The sequence below is a fragment of the Tyto alba genome, unplaced genomic scaffold (assembly GCF_018691265.1).
Source record: "Tyto alba isolate M040663 unplaced genomic scaffold, T.alba_DEE_v4.0 Super-Scaffold_27, whole genome shotgun sequence".
In the NCBI taxonomy this organism is placed as follows: domain Eukaryota; kingdom Metazoa; phylum Chordata; class Aves; order Strigiformes; family Tytonidae; genus Tyto; species Tyto alba.
In genome coordinates, this window is record NW_024881301.1 from 10,302,956 (window position 1) to 10,321,634 (window position 18,679).

Here is an 18,679-nt window from a genome sequence, read left to right on the forward strand (position 1 = left end):
CTAACATATAGCTTGTGTATGTCCTTGTAGTCTTAGGCAGTATTTCCTCTCCTGTCCCCACTGGACATTATTAACTTCCTTTCTGAGGCAGCCTTTTAAGTAGGTGGACAGAAGTAAGGCTAAAAATAAACAAGATCAGTTTTGCACACAAACATGCAAGTTGACTGTGTAAAAACTACACCCTGAAAGACATGGCTGAAAACCACATTTTGCTTCAGGGATTATAATTATGTTGAAGCAAGCCCTAGAAATTCCCATTTAACCCACAAAGTACAGTGATAGACCTTGCTTTTTAAGACAGACAATGAGATGGACTTGAATTCACCAAAGTCACTTGCTCTAAAATGAGTAAGAGAAGCAAAAAAGTTGGAATTCCTAACTTTCATCTTGAGCTATGTCTATTATAAAGCTAAACCTTGTGCAGAGTTGAGCCAGGTGACTATATAGAGGACAAGGATTTTAATTTCTGAAAGTAAGAGAGTCATCTAAATGAGGTTGCAGTTTTTCTTTAACAAATTATGGACTTCCAAAACTCTGCTTCAATATTGCCAAAAGATCACACTTTGACTAACAAAGCTTTTTTTTTTTTTTTTTCTGTCTGACACTTATTCTTTATGTAAATTAATTATAACTGTTTCATTGCCTCAAGTTTCAGCAAGTAAAGGTAAAAGTACAAGTGAGGCAGCAACTGTAGTATAGGTCATAGATTACAACAAAATTCTGACTTCTTATCTTAGAGAAACAAGAAATAACATTATTTATACAAATGTGACAATACTGATGTAACAGGACATAAGGGAATATGGAGCTAGGTGTAGACTGACACAAGGGTAAGTTTTATGAGCGGGATGAGTAGGTTTGTTTCTGTGCTGTAAAGGCATATATACCTTTGTGTGAGGGGACACAAAGCCCAGAAGTGAAGCTGCCATGGGGCACAAGATTTGCCACATGCCCATCGGTGCTATTAAGCATTAATTGACTGAGCATGCTTTATATATCCACCAGTGGAAAGTTGCAACTGTTTGTTAAAAGCTCCAAGATCTAAGTTCCTTCAATAAATCAATATCCTCTGCTCCTTAAATATCATGTACACAAAATATGTCATCTGCCATAAGAAAACCATGGGCTCCAGAGGTATCCCGACATACTACCTCAAAATAAATATATTTTTATTGTCTTGACTTTCAAATTTTCTTCTTCTAAATTATTCACTGAACTCATTCATACCTGACACATGAGCCTGAAAAGTGAGAAACCTGTCCAACAGCTTCTCCCTAGCTTTCAGAGAGAAGAGAGAAGGGATTGCAATAATATAAATAAAAGCTAAGTAATAGATCATGCATCAGTGACTGTGGGATGGGAAAGTTACTACCTAGGTGAACAATAGTTCCAGAATACTATTCATTTGGCTGCACGTCCAAAGCTCATGGAGATGCTCCAGCCACTTCCATGGGAAATCCAAAAACTCACCCTCCAAGCAAACAAATAAAACACACCTCAAGGGAAATGGAAACAATTCTTTCACTAGCAAAAGTTTTGATGAAAATGAAAGACTGCAACACAGAACAATGAAAAACCTGTACTGGAAACATACTGTAAACCACTAATAAAAGATTAAGCAGACATATTCCTTTTGTACTAATTAGGAAAGTCATTGTTCCCTAATTGGAAATCACTCAATAAGAAAGAAAATTAGCAAGCTTCCCTACATGTGTCTAAAAATGTTCACCATAAGGAAGATGAGGTATTGCATCACCCTTATATTTTCCCACTCCCTTCCCCCTGTCTGTGATCTCGGGCAGTGAAGTTAATGGGACATTTTCATTAATTTTAGCAGAATGAGAACACCTGCATTAAAAAAAAAAAAAAATTAGTATGCTTTTGTTTATATGATATGTTTTTCTGGGCATATTTTGGTGCATGTTATAGCAATATGGTAACACCTTAAAGTAAATAGGACCTCATTACTAAGACCAAGATGGTTTTCATACCTAAGGATGTATGCTATGTTGTACAGTGAAATGCAGTGTAAGGACAGCAGCTTCAGTGTGGTCAAATGCCAGGACAGCCTAGCTAGTGTGTTGGGCTACAATTACCCTTATATCTCTTATCATTTCCCTCAGTGCAGACACCTCCCAAGAGCAGTTTTTCAGAAAAGCTGAGAAAGTGGAAGAATCATCTCCAGAATTTATATTGTTCCATAGATTTCTGAGAGCTGCATATTTCAGTTTGAGAAGCCATAAAGATATCTACGTAAACAAATGCATGTGTTGTGTCATAATAGGAAAATCAAAGCTATAATGACCTCCAGCTTTGCACCTAACATTTAACAACATCCTTGCCATGTGACATTTACTTTGCTGTGTCTTTAGTGTAAAAAGCTTTTGGACCTTTGCTCATACTTTCATTCACATCAGTCCTAGCATCATGTTTGAAAACAAACATTATGCAATTTCACCATTAATCTACTCAGTGTAGATGATGCACCTTACCATCCCATCAGCCTATATGGATGTGACCATGTGTGCATATCACCTTCCTCCTGATCACCACAAATTACCACCAGACAAAAGTATTTGGGAGCTTTGCAGATTATAAAACTATTTTGATCATAATTTCTTTGATTTTTACAAGGATCAGGGGATTTTCTATCTGAAACATCTTATACTATGTAACAGTGAGGTGGTTGGATTTTTTTTGCAAGTCATCCTAGCAGAATTGGTCTTCATCCTCTGTCAGGATTTGATTTGTAATATAGGTTGACCCTAGGTTGAAGGCTTGTCCTTCAGGAAATGACCTGATCAGTTCTCAGACATTTGATGAAAAGTTGGAAATCAGGATGTATAAATCAGATCTACCTCTTTCTTCTTGCTTTTACACTATTGTTAAGTTTGTTACCAATTTTGTCTTTTAAATGAGCTTGATTGTTTACTGTGATTTTATAGGATATTAAGAAAAATGGCACAGAGGTTTTCAAAACAATTTTATCTTCAGATTCCTATAAACATACAAGTAGAAAGTACTTAGCTATTTGTATTTGCACATTAAAAATGTAAGCCTGGGTGTACGCAAATGACATGCACTTATTTTGAGATATTTTTAGAATGTCTCTGATAAACTTCAAACTTAGGAATTGGTTGGTTTATTCGAAGTATCACTCATCTGTGCAATAAATCACAGGAACAGATGCAGCTATGATGGAGGTTACACACGTGAATTCTTTACCATGGGATAAAAAGGAGAAAAGTCTAATGCTTTCTGCTTATGTGCTCACAAATTCTTTTAATTGTTGGTGGTGTAACTTGGTGGCCATTAAAAAACGTTTGTGGTGTTTATAATTATGTTTCTCCAAGTCACAGCTGACTGGAAAAACATGATATGTCTACTAAAATACCTTGAAAGTTAAGAGTTATTAATAAAAAAATAATTTCTGTTTTTTCTTCTTCTACAAATGCATCTCCAAAGTATCAAGATCATTGAAACAGTCAATACACTGGTGATCAGAGAGCACAACTTGTCTCAGTAAAAACTTTGTATGATGAAATAGGAGTCCAAAGGAACAATTCTGCAACTGTATCTAACCAAAAATCTATGTAAAAACTCCACAAATGGATTACCATTAAGTACTGTAATATTTTAGAAAAAAATAAATAAAAAAAGAAGTGCAGAAGACTCAAGTGACTCAAGTCCCCACATCATCATCAGCAGCAATATTGAGTTAAGAAACAGAATCTGAGTCCATATTTTAAGCAGTGAGTGTGCATGCAGTGGAGAAGAGAAAAGGGACAGAATGAAGTAGAAAAACTATGGTAACAAGATCCATCTCTTAGACCTTTTGTCCTCAACAGAGTTTTCCAGTCCCTTCCATATGTCTTTTTTAAGCTGGGAAAGTGCTGCCATCAAGTTATACCTTGATATATACTAGCTACTTTGCCCATACTCCTACAAGAGATTGTAAGGGATGGCTGCAGATCTTTCTCTGCCTTATCCAGCTACAGATCTTCATAAAGTTTGGTGTAAACTTCAAATCTTTCAGACTTCAGTGTCTCTAGCAAACTTGGTTAAAGTTGGCGAATGGATTCAAAGGTACTGGGAGGTTGAGGTGACAGGTTGGCATGTGGACAATGTAATTGCACACTTTTTTCCCAACCAAAACCAGTCTAAACACAACCAAGGTACATATAGATAGTGAAGGAGTATGTCCTAAATCAAGTGCAGCTGTAATAGAAATGTCAGTTATCTGTTGCCTGCACCTTCTTTAGAAGTTAGCTAACCAGTTCATTTTCTATCTTTTTACAAGTGTGAGATAAACTTTTGCCACTTTTCAGGAATGGGCAAGAAAATGTCACTTTTTTTCAGCTGGATCAATTCATCTAGACTGTGAAAGATTAAACACCAAGAGAATACTGCCAGGAAAGACAGAGCGAAGAAACTGCTTGCTGGTAGGATAATAAGAGTGCAGCAGCGGAGGTGTGCGTTTCAAGATCACAGCAAGCTGTGCTTTATTCAGAATGGTACCACAGCATTTGACACATGTGCTGTAACCACATGGAAACCATGGCATGGGAGGAATACTGTAGGAGGGAGATTGTAAGGTATAGCAAGAAAAAAAACCTCAGCAAAACCAGGAAAATAAACTTGTATTACGTAAAGGAGATATGACACAGTTGTGCTGTTCAAAAGTTATTCCTTATATAAAAAGAAACATTGGTAATAATGAAAACCCTTTCTTAGAAGAGTAGGCACATGAGCAATGGTAGGTAGGTAGGTGGGAGGAACAGCGTGGGTTGTGTGACCAATATTAGACTTAACTCAGAGAGGAAAAGTCCCACAAGATGAAAAATCCCTTCAAAAACAACAGTGAAAGCAAAAGGGAACATGTTTTTAAGTTGTTTGCTTTGACAAAGATTAAAGTGAAGCCAACTAGAGACTGCATACAGAAAACAGAGAAAGAGACTAGCAGAAAGAAGTGCAGAAGATCTCTGACAATTACCACTGTAGAAACGTCGCTTTCAGAAGGTGCTTTGTTCTTCACTGACAGAAAAAACATAATTAAAGGACTGAAATACCACTCAGCTTTAAGGTGTTAATAATGTCTTGCAAGGTCAGCTAGAAAGCCCACTAGTGTCAGTAAAAGGCTGCCTGCTGACTAGAGTGGCTTTTGGCTCATTTCCATAAAGCTCTTATTCAGGTGCAAATTGAAATAAAGTCAATAGTAAGCCAAGGAAATAACTTGTTATCATGCATTACACAATTGCTTGATGACCTATATTCAGTGAGTTAGGGGCCCTAATTTAGTCTCTGGCCGACATGCCAGCCAAACTCTATCACAACTCTGAGAGTAATCAGGGTAGCACGGAGATGAACGAGCAATGTCATGGTCAAGGTCAAGTCATGCTACTAAGAAAGTATGAAGCAGTCTGCAAAAAAGACCTAGCTTAACAGAAGACTTCAATTCCCAGAGCAAGCATTTGGCTAGGTCTCACAAAAACCACCCCCAATTATCATGTTCAGCAGAAAGGAATAAAAGCAATGCATAATTACGTATTATACAATTTGTCTCTGAAAGTGGAAAGGTTTCCCAGGAAGAGATATTTCTATAAAGTATCATCATAGATTAAAAGAAATAATTCTACTTCAGCTTAATTTATGCTGAAAAGTTACTGAAAAAGAAAAGTTATTTCATATTTTGTCCTCTTTTTTATTTTACTACCATTTACCTTTTTACCCTTCCTTCTTCTACTCTGTGATTTACATCCTACTTCTGCATAGCTCCTAAACTTACATGACTTTTACAGAGTGCAGTTTAAAATAAGCATATTCCTAAAAGCTTACCAAATAGGAAAGGATTAAAAGACATATGTGAAATTAAGTATTTGTATAAGCACTTTGCTGAATTACAGTGACTTCAAAGCTAAACCCAAAAGCTTCTACTGCCTAGCCCCTCTGATCTAACATCCTCTGTGGGTGAACAGTGACATGCAGGACTTTTTATTTTAAATAATTCTGTATTCTCTTGCAAATCTCCTATCTACAGAGAACAGAAATGACCAAGAGCAAATACACTCACTGTGATGCATTGTACTTCAAATATGTATTATGGAACTATGGAACACATGTTTCTAAAGTCTCAAAAAGAATACGCTCCATGCCCAATAGTGTGTCTATGCATAAAGCATGACTTTATGGAGGTTGTGGTAGTACGTAACATTTATGTTCACCTTGCAGAGGTTGCAATAACTGATCTCAGAGGAGAACTTTTGGCTCAGGAAAGGATGTGGTAAAGTCTGCTGGATGATGAGAGGAAACACTGGATCCCTTGAGCAAATGCCAGCTAGTTTATGAAAATCCCTGCAGAAAATGAGACTGCTTTCTCCTTTGGACACTAATGGAAAGACAAAGCAGAAGCAATTCCTGGCTTCCCCTGAGACAAAGTCAGGCAGGCTGCTATGGGGAGCTGCAATAAGCATGCTTTTTTTTTTTCTGGTCTATTCATCACTGATGTCAAGAGCATGACATTCTTAACAAGGATCAAATGCTTTTCTCTAAAATCTATTTCTCAGATAAGGTGTCTGGGAAAAAAATGGGGTAGAGGAAGACAAGGAAGGAGAGGAAATTAATGAGGGAATGCAAAAGGAGTATTCTGTCACTAATCACGGATACTAGAAGAGATACAGCTCTTTTTTTTTTTTTTTTCCATCTTAAAGCTACAGCCTGAGGCAAGTTATACTAAAATTAGGTTATTTTTGGTTCAGTGAACTATGATTCACTATTATAGCTATGAATTTTGCAGAAAACAGACAGAAACAATTATTGATTTAAGTCCACCCTATTTTCTTTTATAGATATAGTTTATTTTCTTGCTTTAGGCGACTTCTCCATTTTAAAATAATTCACAATAAAACACTAATACCAAACCTGTCCATTTATGTAATTTTCATGAGAATGTGTTAACTCTTTAAAAAAGCCCAAATAAAAGAAAAACACAAAGGGACATTAAAAAACCATAAATTCATCATTCCTCTTGACTAAATCTTTCATAAACAATTACAAAAATTTCAGTTTTGGTTATATTTCTCCACAAAATACAGTAGAATTCTGAGTGAACTAAAGAGTGAAAACCATGAATTTGTCTATTTGCAGTCAGTCATTGTTCTTTTTAATTAAATGTCAAGTTCTCTCTGATGGGTTGCAAAGACCAGCTTAGGGCTAATTTCACATGTTGAGTATATATAAATACACAATTACGCAAAGCTTTCACAGGCCAAAACTATAATTCAGCAAAGTACTTAAAGAATAGGCCTGTTGTACATACCTGAATAGTCACTTAACACTGACAGGTTGAAATACTTTGCAAATTCAAAGCACAGGTAGTAGAGTCCCTTTTCAGAATAATATTGAAGTACATTCCCAAATCTACTCTTGTTCAGAAATAAACAACCAAAAATAAGCATGACCAAGCGCACTTGTTTATATACTTTCCTTAACTGGTACCTAGAAGTAAAGAGTAGAAACAAATATGAACAGAAACTGTATGTTTTAATGGAAAGCTCTATATGATGTAGTAAAGACAGGCTTACTTGAGGGTGGTGAGCTCTGTAAGGGATGGCTGGGTGGCCTTGAGATAGCTCTCTCTACGCGCAGCAATCTTTGGAGATGGCTTCGGACTTGTGTCTGAGTCTCCACTGTCATCATCCCCCATGGCTTTGATGTAACTGCCACTACGCATTCGTCGGCAGGGAATCTCATCATCTTTCCCTCGTGGAGTGTATCCAGTCCATTCATCTTGCGGAACCTGAAGTGATAAACACAATTTTCTTATTAGTAGGTTCCTTCCTGATGTAATTGCACAGCAAGATCAGACCATGCTAAACCACACAACAGAGCCATAGCAAAAACTCTCACGGGCAAGGGCCCATCCTCAATCCCATTTGACGATGGGTTGCTGTTTGCCACCCAGTGCACTTCTCCCCCTGCACAGTCACAAGCACCTCTGGAATTTGTTATTTTCCACTACTTATCTGGGGAGTTTCTAGCAAACATGTTGACTTAGGAGCTTCAGTTAGGCCTAATACTGGGCTGAATAAATCTGTTTTTTTTTTGGTGGTTTTAATTCAAAGCATTTACAAACCAGATCAGGGTATTTTTGGTTCAGGTCAACCTATTGAACAACTTTGGGGAGGCATAAAAGACAAAATATGAATTCCTATATCACAATCTTTTCAGACAGAGTGTGCATAGCTACACTCGTGAGAATGATTTTAGTTCAAGATACATTTCAAACTAGTGGAGCTATGTACTAATCATCACAAAAGTGGGTTTGCAAGTGCGAAATACTACTATTGATTCTATAGTATAATTAGTGCAACTGAACACCTGCCAACTTGCAGGAATCCTCCTTTTGAATTATGTTAGTTTGAGTGTCTGAGTCATACAACTCTTTATTCCCTTCTTTTAATTCTTCTTATTGATGTGCATTATTTCTCTTGATCTGAAGTAAGTGCTGTCCGTTCTTTGCACTGGGAATCTGGAACACTGGGAATGTGCATTCACAAGCTTTTGTGACATAATAGAGGTCAGTCCAAGAGCACAGTGCTCTTGCCCACCCACCCTCTCCCTTCCTCTGATCTTGGGGCTTCTGACCATTGTAAACCCTTCTCTTTCCTGTAACAGCAGAAAAAACATTCAGTAGAGCAGGGTCCTTGAAGGAGTTGTCCTGAGGCTATTTTGCAGAAACCCCATTTTTATAGTAAATGTAAAATTGCGAAAGGGCTTTTTAGTTAAACATATTTTGTGTTAGATTTAAATAAAAGTAGTTGTGAATTTTTAGTTTGCTACTTTTCTGATTATTCTTAGTGAATCAACTCTATAAAGCAAGCAATAGCTACTATGCTCAGAAACCCTTACAAGCTATATTAAACAAGGGGTCTCAAATTTGGTTGCTAAAATTTGTCCTGCAGCTCATGAATACTAGGATCTACCAGGATAAGCATGGAGTGTCTCTTTCCTATGGAAAGTTTGTTCTTCAACAACATTTAACTTCTGCTGACTATCTTGTGTATATGTTGCTTCCCAAACTTTAGCCAGAGCATTTACATGCCAGCTTGTTTAGACAACCAAAACTGAATCACTGGACTGTTTACCAACAGCTTAGCTGTTGGCTCCCACTGCAAACATAAGCCTAAAATCAGAGGCTGTAAGGCCTTTCAAATGTTACTGTCAATGTAGATCAAATTTTTATGGCATTTTATCAATCGGTGGTGCTATAAACTGCAATCCAAAACCCCCTGTGCTACACAAATTAAAAGCGATATTTAATGGTCCTAAGCATTCATACTAGAAACTAATAACTAATTATTATATAACTAATTATAATTAATTAACCAAACTATTCATAAGCCATGCCATTGTTTGCTTCATTCTGATTTCAAACCCAAGACCTTGCCAACTTTCTTCCTTCATTGACTCTTCTTTTCATGCTACTGACATCACAATTTAAGTCCTTCCTCCAACTTCCAGGCTCAAGCAAGTCCTTTCTTTCGTGCTCAATCTAAGCTCTCTCTTTATTCCCAGATCTCTCTCGGTCAAGTCTGGCCTTGATAAACTCGCTGGGAGCTTTGATATTTTACTCAGAGGACTCAAGATTTAACCCTGGAAGCGTACTCTGGTTTGTACCTTTATCAACATTTCTTTTTATGACTCAGTCTTCCTTCTCAGGGCTGACTTCCTTCTCAGCTGCTCCATGTTTTATTTAACCAATTCTTTCCTTGTGCCTTTAAAAAATAAATTTCCATGTTTTCTTTAAATATCCTCTAGTTAATGACTCTGGTAACTACTTCGGTGAAACATTTCAATTCTTCTCTTCCAGCAGCACATAAAGTTTGTTGATTTTTTTTTTTTTTTTTTTTCTTTTTATACTCTGATATTTGTCTGAGCTTCAAGAATACGAGTTCCTTAAGGCGGGAATATATTTCAATGTCCAGTTTTCTTATCGAACAAGGCCATGCAGAATTGTGCATCTATAGGAAGTAATTCAATAAATACACTTAAAACCACTTAAAATATTCTTCTAGAAAAGGGTAAGACTATAACTAAGATCTGGAGTATTACAGACTGAGAGTACTAAGAGAACCCACTGGAGGAACAGGATTGAATATATGACTCTGATATGTTTCCACATAAAATAAAATAAAAAAATGGAAATAACAATGTTTCAATTTTGTGGCTTCTAAGTTTATGCCTAGACCCCAAATCTGGAAAGTTGATGCTTTCCTGGTGTGTATACATTTGAAAAGTGCAAATGAAGGTTATTCTTGGTAGTGATTTTGATTCTGATTTTTGATATACAAGAGTACAGAGCATTTTACACTCCTCCTCCAACCATTTATGACAGACAGAGGATAATATTTGTTTCAGGTCTTATTCCTGCATTGGTTCTAGGCCTATAATATCACCAAACAGCAAAGTACAATCTATATTCATACCACCCCTCACATACACATTGGAACCTACAGCTCCTGCTTGTCAGCTGCAAAATCTTGACTTTTTAAATCACTTATGTACAAAAAAGAAGTTAATACAGATTTAATAAAATCAAGTTCTGCTGGCATTCTGTTGACATGCTCAGATTTCAGTCAGAAATTTAAAACCTGTAATAGTGTTTTTCCAATCAGTTTTCATGCAGATATGAGATACCTAAGTCAGAGTATGTAGAGAATCTGTGAATTCTAAAAGGACATACACTTTATTCTGTTTAATATTTTATTCATTATGCTTTAGATAAAGACCTGTGCTTTTTCTCATTAAAATAAATTAGTGAATTAATCTTTAATGCACTAAATAAAATATGTTATTATAATGTTAAGGTTGGTGTCTTTAACTGAGAAAAAGTCAGAGGAGTTAAAGTTACAATGCTCATACAGCACCCATAATTCAGGCAAGCTGAACACTTGTAGTTTTATGAAATAATAGATATACTGTTAAATTTAATGCTGTAGTTTATAGTTGCAATACAAGTGATGATACATAGTTGTTGGCATCATAACACTGAAATTCTTGAGTTCTGTTATCAATAACCCCATATGTAAGTATAATACCTCTTATCCCAAAGCTTCTCAAAATGATTTAGATATGTTAGGCCAAGTCTTGAAAGCTGTTTGCAATTAATTTACACACAAAGCTTCCCATTTACAGAAGCAAACACTGTGTACTGTGATGAACTGTGAATGCATTGCTCTAGCCCCACAACTTGTATGATGTGTCGGGTGGAAGTTTCCAGTTTGAGCTCTGCTCTCAGTGAAGCGAGCAACCACTGAAAACCAGCATGCAACCCTTTTAGCAGCTCTTCCACCCGTGAAGTACTCTAGTTGCAGAAAAAGAAAGCTGAGCTGTTCACACAGAGACCAGGGGCAAAGCCAGTCTCAGGGAGTGACAGAAACCCGCTGGCTGGTTTGTGTACTGGAAGTGAACTGCATGTGCAAAACCAAAGGAAATGATACAAATGCAGCCCAATTCCCATTACCATATTATGGATTTAAGGGTAAACTCTGTATGTGCCAAAGAGAAAAGAATGGCTATGGTTAGGAAAAACATCTGGATATAGAGAACAACCTAAAATATCAACCCAGATATGATTCTAATTTCAGTTAACACATTGAGGAAGTCAGTGTTTGTACAAACTATCTTGCCTGCCTAAACAAAGCTGCAGGTAGAAGAATGTAATGGATATTTGATTAAAAAGCTATTTTTGATTAAAAAGCTATTTTAGTTAAACAGTTTTCCTGGTTTTCTTGAAGATATTTAAGGCTGAGTATCTTTCTCTTTTTTTCTTTTTTCTTTATTCTTATTTTCTTTTTTCTCTTCGGTAAGGTTTCAGTATTTAAGAGAATATTAGGGAAAAAAAATTGAGTCCAGTTCCCCTTTATGTTATTTTAGTTTCACTAGAGTTGGAAACCCTGATTTCAGAAGTTGAAGTAGGAGAAAACAGTGTAACTGGTAGAGAGCACTTGAAGGGTAAAGAAACGCTTTAGGAGTAGATTTTTGCTTTGGCTATTAACAGTTGTAATACTTTTTATCAAAGGATCTTAGAGGAATGTCTGTGTATTACTTGAGTAGGACAAACAACCCTTAAAGTTCAGCATTTCCTTTCATTGTACCTGTTTCACTGTTTAGAAAATCCAGACAGATAAAAAAAAGTCAACATTTTAATACTTCTGTGCCTACAGTCAAATATGTCAAGCAATACCTAGTAAAAGAAGTGACCTGCTTTTCAGAGTGCTTTCTTTGGTGCCTAAAAGAAAAGGCTATAATAGCTCATAGCAGACAACACAATTTAGTGTCACAGTGAAATGATTCATATCATGGGAAAAAAGTAAAACATAAAGCCCTCTCAAAACTACAAACTGTGAAAATAAAATTGATCACATTATTTCATGCATTCTGTTTCTATATATACGGTACTGAACATTCCATAGTGTGTTTCCTCCTGTTGACCTGGAAAATTGCTGGGAAAAGTGTCTATGTGAACATCCAGCTCTTTTTTTTTTTTTTTTTTTTTTTTTTGTCAGTCAGGAAGTCTGCACAAATTTTCCCACAGGCTCTTACTTTGTCTGAATGGCCAATATTACATCTTGCAAGGCCACGTGCTACAATGCATGCAAGTTCATATGCACAGTATCTGCTGTTTTAGAGGATTAATGGCATTAAGATTGACATACCTGAAATAAAGCTGTTTCATTCTTTTAAGAAAATCAGATTATCCAATTACCTTTGCAATACCATTTTTTCAGTATCAGAATATCAAGCAGGAACACTACTTGCATGATTGTTTTTTCTCTCATGAAAAAGGGGGAAGAGTTAAATTCAGATCTAACAATGAACATCTTTGTTTTTATTAAAATAGAACTATTATTATTCACACTACTGAAGTAATAGAGATCCTGGAAACATTTCAATCTGCAAATGATCTTTAAGATCATGTACAATTCTTTCTTTACAAACCTAAAAATCAAGTGTGCACTTACACAAAAAGCTCAGTGAAACAGAACGCCATTATTAGTTGAAAATACACAGAAAATATTCAGCAAAGGCCTCTGAGCCAGGCAACTTACTGAAATGTAAGACTTCTGCATACATCTAGACATAAAATGTTTGTTACAAGTATGAAAGCTGAACCTGACTATAGTTTCTTTCTTCTGATTAAATGGCAGGTAAACAGAACAGACTATACAGATAACATACTGCTAAAAGCCAACATCTTACATGGATTCAGCTTAATTTAGTGTGTAGATTACCTGTCCTGATCTTTAGCTAAATTTATGTTGCTCTGGGAGTGTTCACACATTGTTGTGAGCCAGGCTGGACCGACTGGTAAATTTCTTTAATGTATTTTTTGATATAAAGAAACTGGATTTTTCTAATAGGTAGTCTGGATCCCCAAATAAAGAAACTAAGCAAACAGGTATACTGTCCCCCCAGTTTTCAAACATTCATTTCAAAAGCTCACACACAGTGATATGCGAAATGAACCCAGCAAATAAGGACAAAGGTAAAGAAAACATTTTTATTCCATTTCTAAACAATACAATTAGAATATCTAATTTCCTTCTTTTTTTGCCCAAAATTGTTATTAACTTACCTTACTGGATGAAATAGCAAACAGACTGTCTCTATAGCAAATTAAGTTCATTATTGATCTCTAGTTTGATTTGGTTTATTGCAGCTGAAATCATTAAAGCTTCTCCCTGTGCTTTGCCAAAGCAATGTGGATGACTACAGAAGTAAACACAAGGACTGGAAGGAGTGGCTAACCATCGCTCACAGCAGTAGACTTGTAACTTTAGCTTTCTATTAGTATGCAAATACTTAATGAAATGAAATCACACAACTGAAGAACAATGCTTAATGACTGCTCAGTGCAGATTTTCAAACCCATGCAATTTGGTTTTCTTAGCTGTTATTATGCCTCTTCTACGTGCTGTTAAGGAAGTTTCAATTGCCATCTTCCACTTACTAAGCCTATTCCTAGCACTCATGAATATTGAATTAATCAGACCAATAAAGATGACTAGCATTTCATTCTATCAATGTGCATATGCTAAGAATCATTGAAGTACACAAAAAAAGGAAGCTTTAGAAAGCTGGAAGAACAATATATGTTTAATAAGCCTCATGAGTTTTCAGAAAGGCAGTAGGAAGGTTGCTTCTATTTAGGACAAACTTATTCACTCAGTATCTGCAGCAACAGTTGTTTTAGCTTGTACTATTTCAGCAATCAGGTTCTGATATAAATTCATTAAATTTAGCTGGCTTATCTCTGTATGTTTTTACATGAAAAGGGTTATCAGTCAATACAAGGACCTCATCCGAGATAGAACATTACTTCCTCCATCCTGAGTGTCTGCACCTTGCATCAAACCTGAACAGTGTGAAGAATTACAATTTCCTTCACATAATACAAGTTTGGAAAGTCTTCTAAAACAGTATGAATCCTCATAGAGTAAGTCAATAGACAAAATTCTTCAAGTACTGCTACAGTTTATAATTTTCATTCATCAGAAGGTGCCTTGACCACTAGCTTGTCAATCTGATTCATATTCTGTTTTATGAAGAGGAATGTGTGTCTCCTACACAGAACAATCACATCTTGATTCCAGATAAATTTCCTCCTCTTGCTTTATGCATAAAGATCCAACCAACCAGGAAGAGGGCCATGTGGATATAATGATTTCAGCCAAGGGCCTTGCAAGTTTGCTACCCCCAAACATGTTCTGTAGAAAGAAAGACAATCAACAGCTACCACATCTATTAGCTGAAGGAAACAGAATTGAAGGTCATATACCAGGACTCTTGGCCAGGACCTCAAACTAAAACTGCTTCAGTGATACTCATGGATGATATTCTCTCTGTGGCAGAGGTCAGACATTCATTCTCATCTTTCTCAATATCCTTGAAGCTTTCACTGCAGTTGGCTATAATGAGAGATGGCTCCTTGCCCAAGCAAGGATGACAGGATGACTGTTAACAGGAATACCAACCCCTGAAAGGACACTTTCAATGAGTAGTATAGAGAAAAGTTCTTTCACTTTTAGATACATTCTTTTGTGATGATTCAGTTCACTCCCTAATCACTTCAGTACCTGTATGCAGTGACTAGTTGTCATCAAATGCCAATACTGTTAAATGAGATGTCATTTTACTTTTACACATGACCACAAGCCCACTGTCAAGCAGCCATCAGGAAACTGCCTTGTGGATGGAGAACATGTAGCTGAATCTGTATCCTTGGAAAAACACAGATGTGGTGGGGAGAGCATTTTGAGAAACAGCTCTTATGCTGTTTCTGTTGGCTGACTATAACTGGATAATCTCTGGTGCTTTGCTCATGTTGTGCTCTTGCAGGCAGCAGCTGTAAGTAATGCAGTTAAGCTACCATCTCCAGCTGGCTATTAGCTTCTGTCACATTTTAGTGTACAATGGACAGATTTCATTGGCACTTCCACAGTGCTCTCTTTTGGATTACAGCAAATAAATATACCTGCATAAGAAGCTTTCATTCCATTCTAAGGAAACTTTCCCGGTTTCAGAACATTACAGTGTGCCTTCTCAGTGACTCCAAACTGTCACCTCTCCTCTACAGTAGTGTCCCACTGGATATCAAATCAAGGTCATGGTTTTGACTCTTATTTGCTGGGAGATGAATTGCTAGAGACCAGGAGATCTCAAAGATCTCCTAACAATCTGCTTAGCAGGCTGAGGTTATGTCAGTAAAGCAAAATTAGACACAAACTTATTTGCATAAAAGACTCTTAGAGAAACATCAAAGACCATCTTTGGAAGCCCTGGACCTTCAGAACTGTCACATTGCCTTATCCAACTGCATGGCACATTGCTTAGCCTCTGGTGAGAGGAATACGTAGCTATCAGAAGTCCAAACAAGACAGTCCATTGTAGAAGCTCAGGTTAAGAGGATAAAAGGACAAACAATATACAACAGGTTCATGTTCTTGTTGCTTAATTCACAAGTGACAGAATCTCAGCTGTGCAACAAGCACAGCACAAGAGCTTTTGTAAGGCAGATCAGAAACTGTGGCCAGCTGTCCCCAGCTTAAACCACTCTTCTGGCACTGTAGTATTTCACTACTCAAGGTTTGTACTACAAATTCTATTACAGAAACAGCAACAAAAATATACTGGATATAGGGGAAATATTCCTTATTACTTTGCAGTGACTGAGGAAACAGCGCTGCTCAGAGTTTTTTCCCCACTTACCTTGCATGCCTCCACAATAAAAGTTAAGGATTTCAAACAGATATGAAGATTGAATTGATCCTCTTTTCTGGACTTGATTTGTCTTGAAGATTTTTTTTTTTTTTAATATTACAGTGAAATTACTGAAAATAATAAGATTAGAACACTCCAGATATTTAAGGCTAAAAAAAGGAGCCAGATCCAGGACTGAGTCAAATCTTATCCATGAAGGAATTAAAATAGATACTAAATGCCAGCTATTATGTGCAGCCATAATTTTCATGAACACTTCTGACATAACAGTATATGTACTGTAGTGTCATGCAAGTATGTTGCTAAATTGCATATACGGTATGCTAGCAACATAGAACAGGGATCCAGCTGCCAGAATTACACTTATTAAGCGACATGCTATTAGAACGTAGGGATGTTAACAGACTGAACCAACAGTAATTCAAGTTAATCCAGAAAAAATAGTATAATTGCCAGCATATTCAATAATAAGAAATTATAGAATGGTGATAAAAATAAAGGATAAAAAATTATTAGCCAAGGAACATGGGCAGATAATATTGCAGCTAAATATGAAGTGCTGATATTGCTGTAGAACAGCTCCCTTAGTACTTAAGTGACCCCCTGTTACTGCATTACTCAGACACCAAAGGTCAGTCTAGGTTTTAATTAAATGAATGAGAACACAGCAGTTGTTAAAGTGAAATATGTGGCAAGATCTTTCCCACCAACCCAGCTGACAATTTTTTTTTTAAGGTAAACTGAAGGACTGCAAAGATGAGGAGGACAGATGTACTGAAATACTCTCCTACATATTTCTCTTAATATATCAAAGATATCTTGGGTAGGTTTGCAGGTATGCTAAATAACAAAGAGGTAGGCTCAATGGAATTATTTGTTATTATTTTTTTTGTAAATAAGCTATTCTGTGCTTTATTTATATTTTCCAAGTGCCCCCAAATTCTGTAACTTTATTCATTATTCATGTTGCCTATCACACAATTTAAAAACTGAAATTAGCATTCTGTGAATTATATTTTTTCAGTTTTAAAGTTATTAAATAATAGTTTATTTTAAAATTCATGAACATTTAAGAATTCCCAAACATTTTCATGATTATTCCATTACCTGAAAATTGGCTTAGAATACATTATAACATTTGACATTTTATTTTACAGTTGTTCAAATTGTTTCACTAGCTTTACTGAGAAGTATGTTTCAAATGAGCTCAGTAAAAAAATCTGAAACTTATGTCTCATATACTTTGTAGTTCTGAGTGGAAAATTGAAGGGGAAATAATATACACTTATTAATTTTCAATTTATAATGGAATAAGAAAAAAAATGCAGCTCTTCAGATATATGAAAAATGGAAGATAGAATCATAGAATGGTTTGGGTCAGAAGGTACCTTTAAAGATCATCTAGTTCCAATCCCCCTGCCATGGGCAGGGACACCGTCCACTAGACCAAGTTGCTCAAAGCCCCATGCATCTCTGGGCAACCTGTTCCATTGTCTCACCAGCCACACAGGGAAGAATTTCTTCCTTATGACCAATCTAAATCTGCCTTCTTTCAGTTTAAACAATTACCCCTCATCCTATCACTATATTCCCTGATAAAGAGTCCCTCCTCATCTTTCCTGTAGGCCCCCTTTAAGCACTGGAAGGCTGCAATCAGGTCTCCCTGGAGCCTTCTCCAGGCTGAACACCCCCAACTCTCTCAGCCTGTCCCAATAGGGAAGGTGCTCCATCCCCCTGATCATCTTTGACGCCTCATCTGGAGTCAGTGAAACAGGCCTATGGATATTAAAATACAACTTATGTACGTACACAAGGATATACTGAAATATTAATTTGAATATGGTAGTTGTGACAAAGGCTAACACCACAAATGAGGAAAAAGTAGAGATTAGCTGGAAATGTAGATAGACTTGCACAGATAAGCCCAGTATAACAGATCTAACATAAATTGATGTGCCATAAGGATAACTTTGTAATTTAACATACCATATTAACAAATTGTATGACAAATATTGGTCCTTATTAGCACCCTGACCTAGGGTGTTGCCTTCTATTTGGCCATCCATGGACACAGGCAACTGAAAGAGGTTGGGATTGAGCAGTATCTCCTAAGAAACTGTGCAAGTGCCTTGTCCTGAGACTGGAAAACAAGTCACTTCTTTAACTATGAGTTTTTAAACACTACATGTTATATAATAATTCACATTACAGGCAACCTCCAGACAGTAAACTGAGTACAGTATGAACCAGAGCCCTTCCCAACCAGAAAATGCTTATTACACCCAGAAACTTGGTTTATATTTTTTTTATAGTATTTCTCACAATCTCCCACCAAAGGACAAGTGATGCAAATGTGGAACTTGGATGACTGCACTGTCTCCTCCTACTGCATTTCATT

General features: G+C 36.5%; 1 protein-coding gene across 5 annotated transcripts in view; it reads right to left on the reverse strand.

The window, feature by feature from the left end:
• DLGAP1 (DLG associated protein 1) overlaps positions 1-18,679 on the reverse strand; it is a 416,456-nt gene that overhangs the window by 121,841 nt on the left and 275,936 nt on the right. For all 5 annotated transcript variants that reach the window (XM_032987689.2, XM_032987687.2, XM_032987686.2 and 2 more), the window contains one exon: positions 7,581-7,795. In XM_032987689.2, coding sequence (XP_032843580.1) covers positions 7,581-7,795 — 215 coding nt within the window. The remainder of the gene's footprint in view (positions 1-7,580; positions 7,796-18,679) is intronic.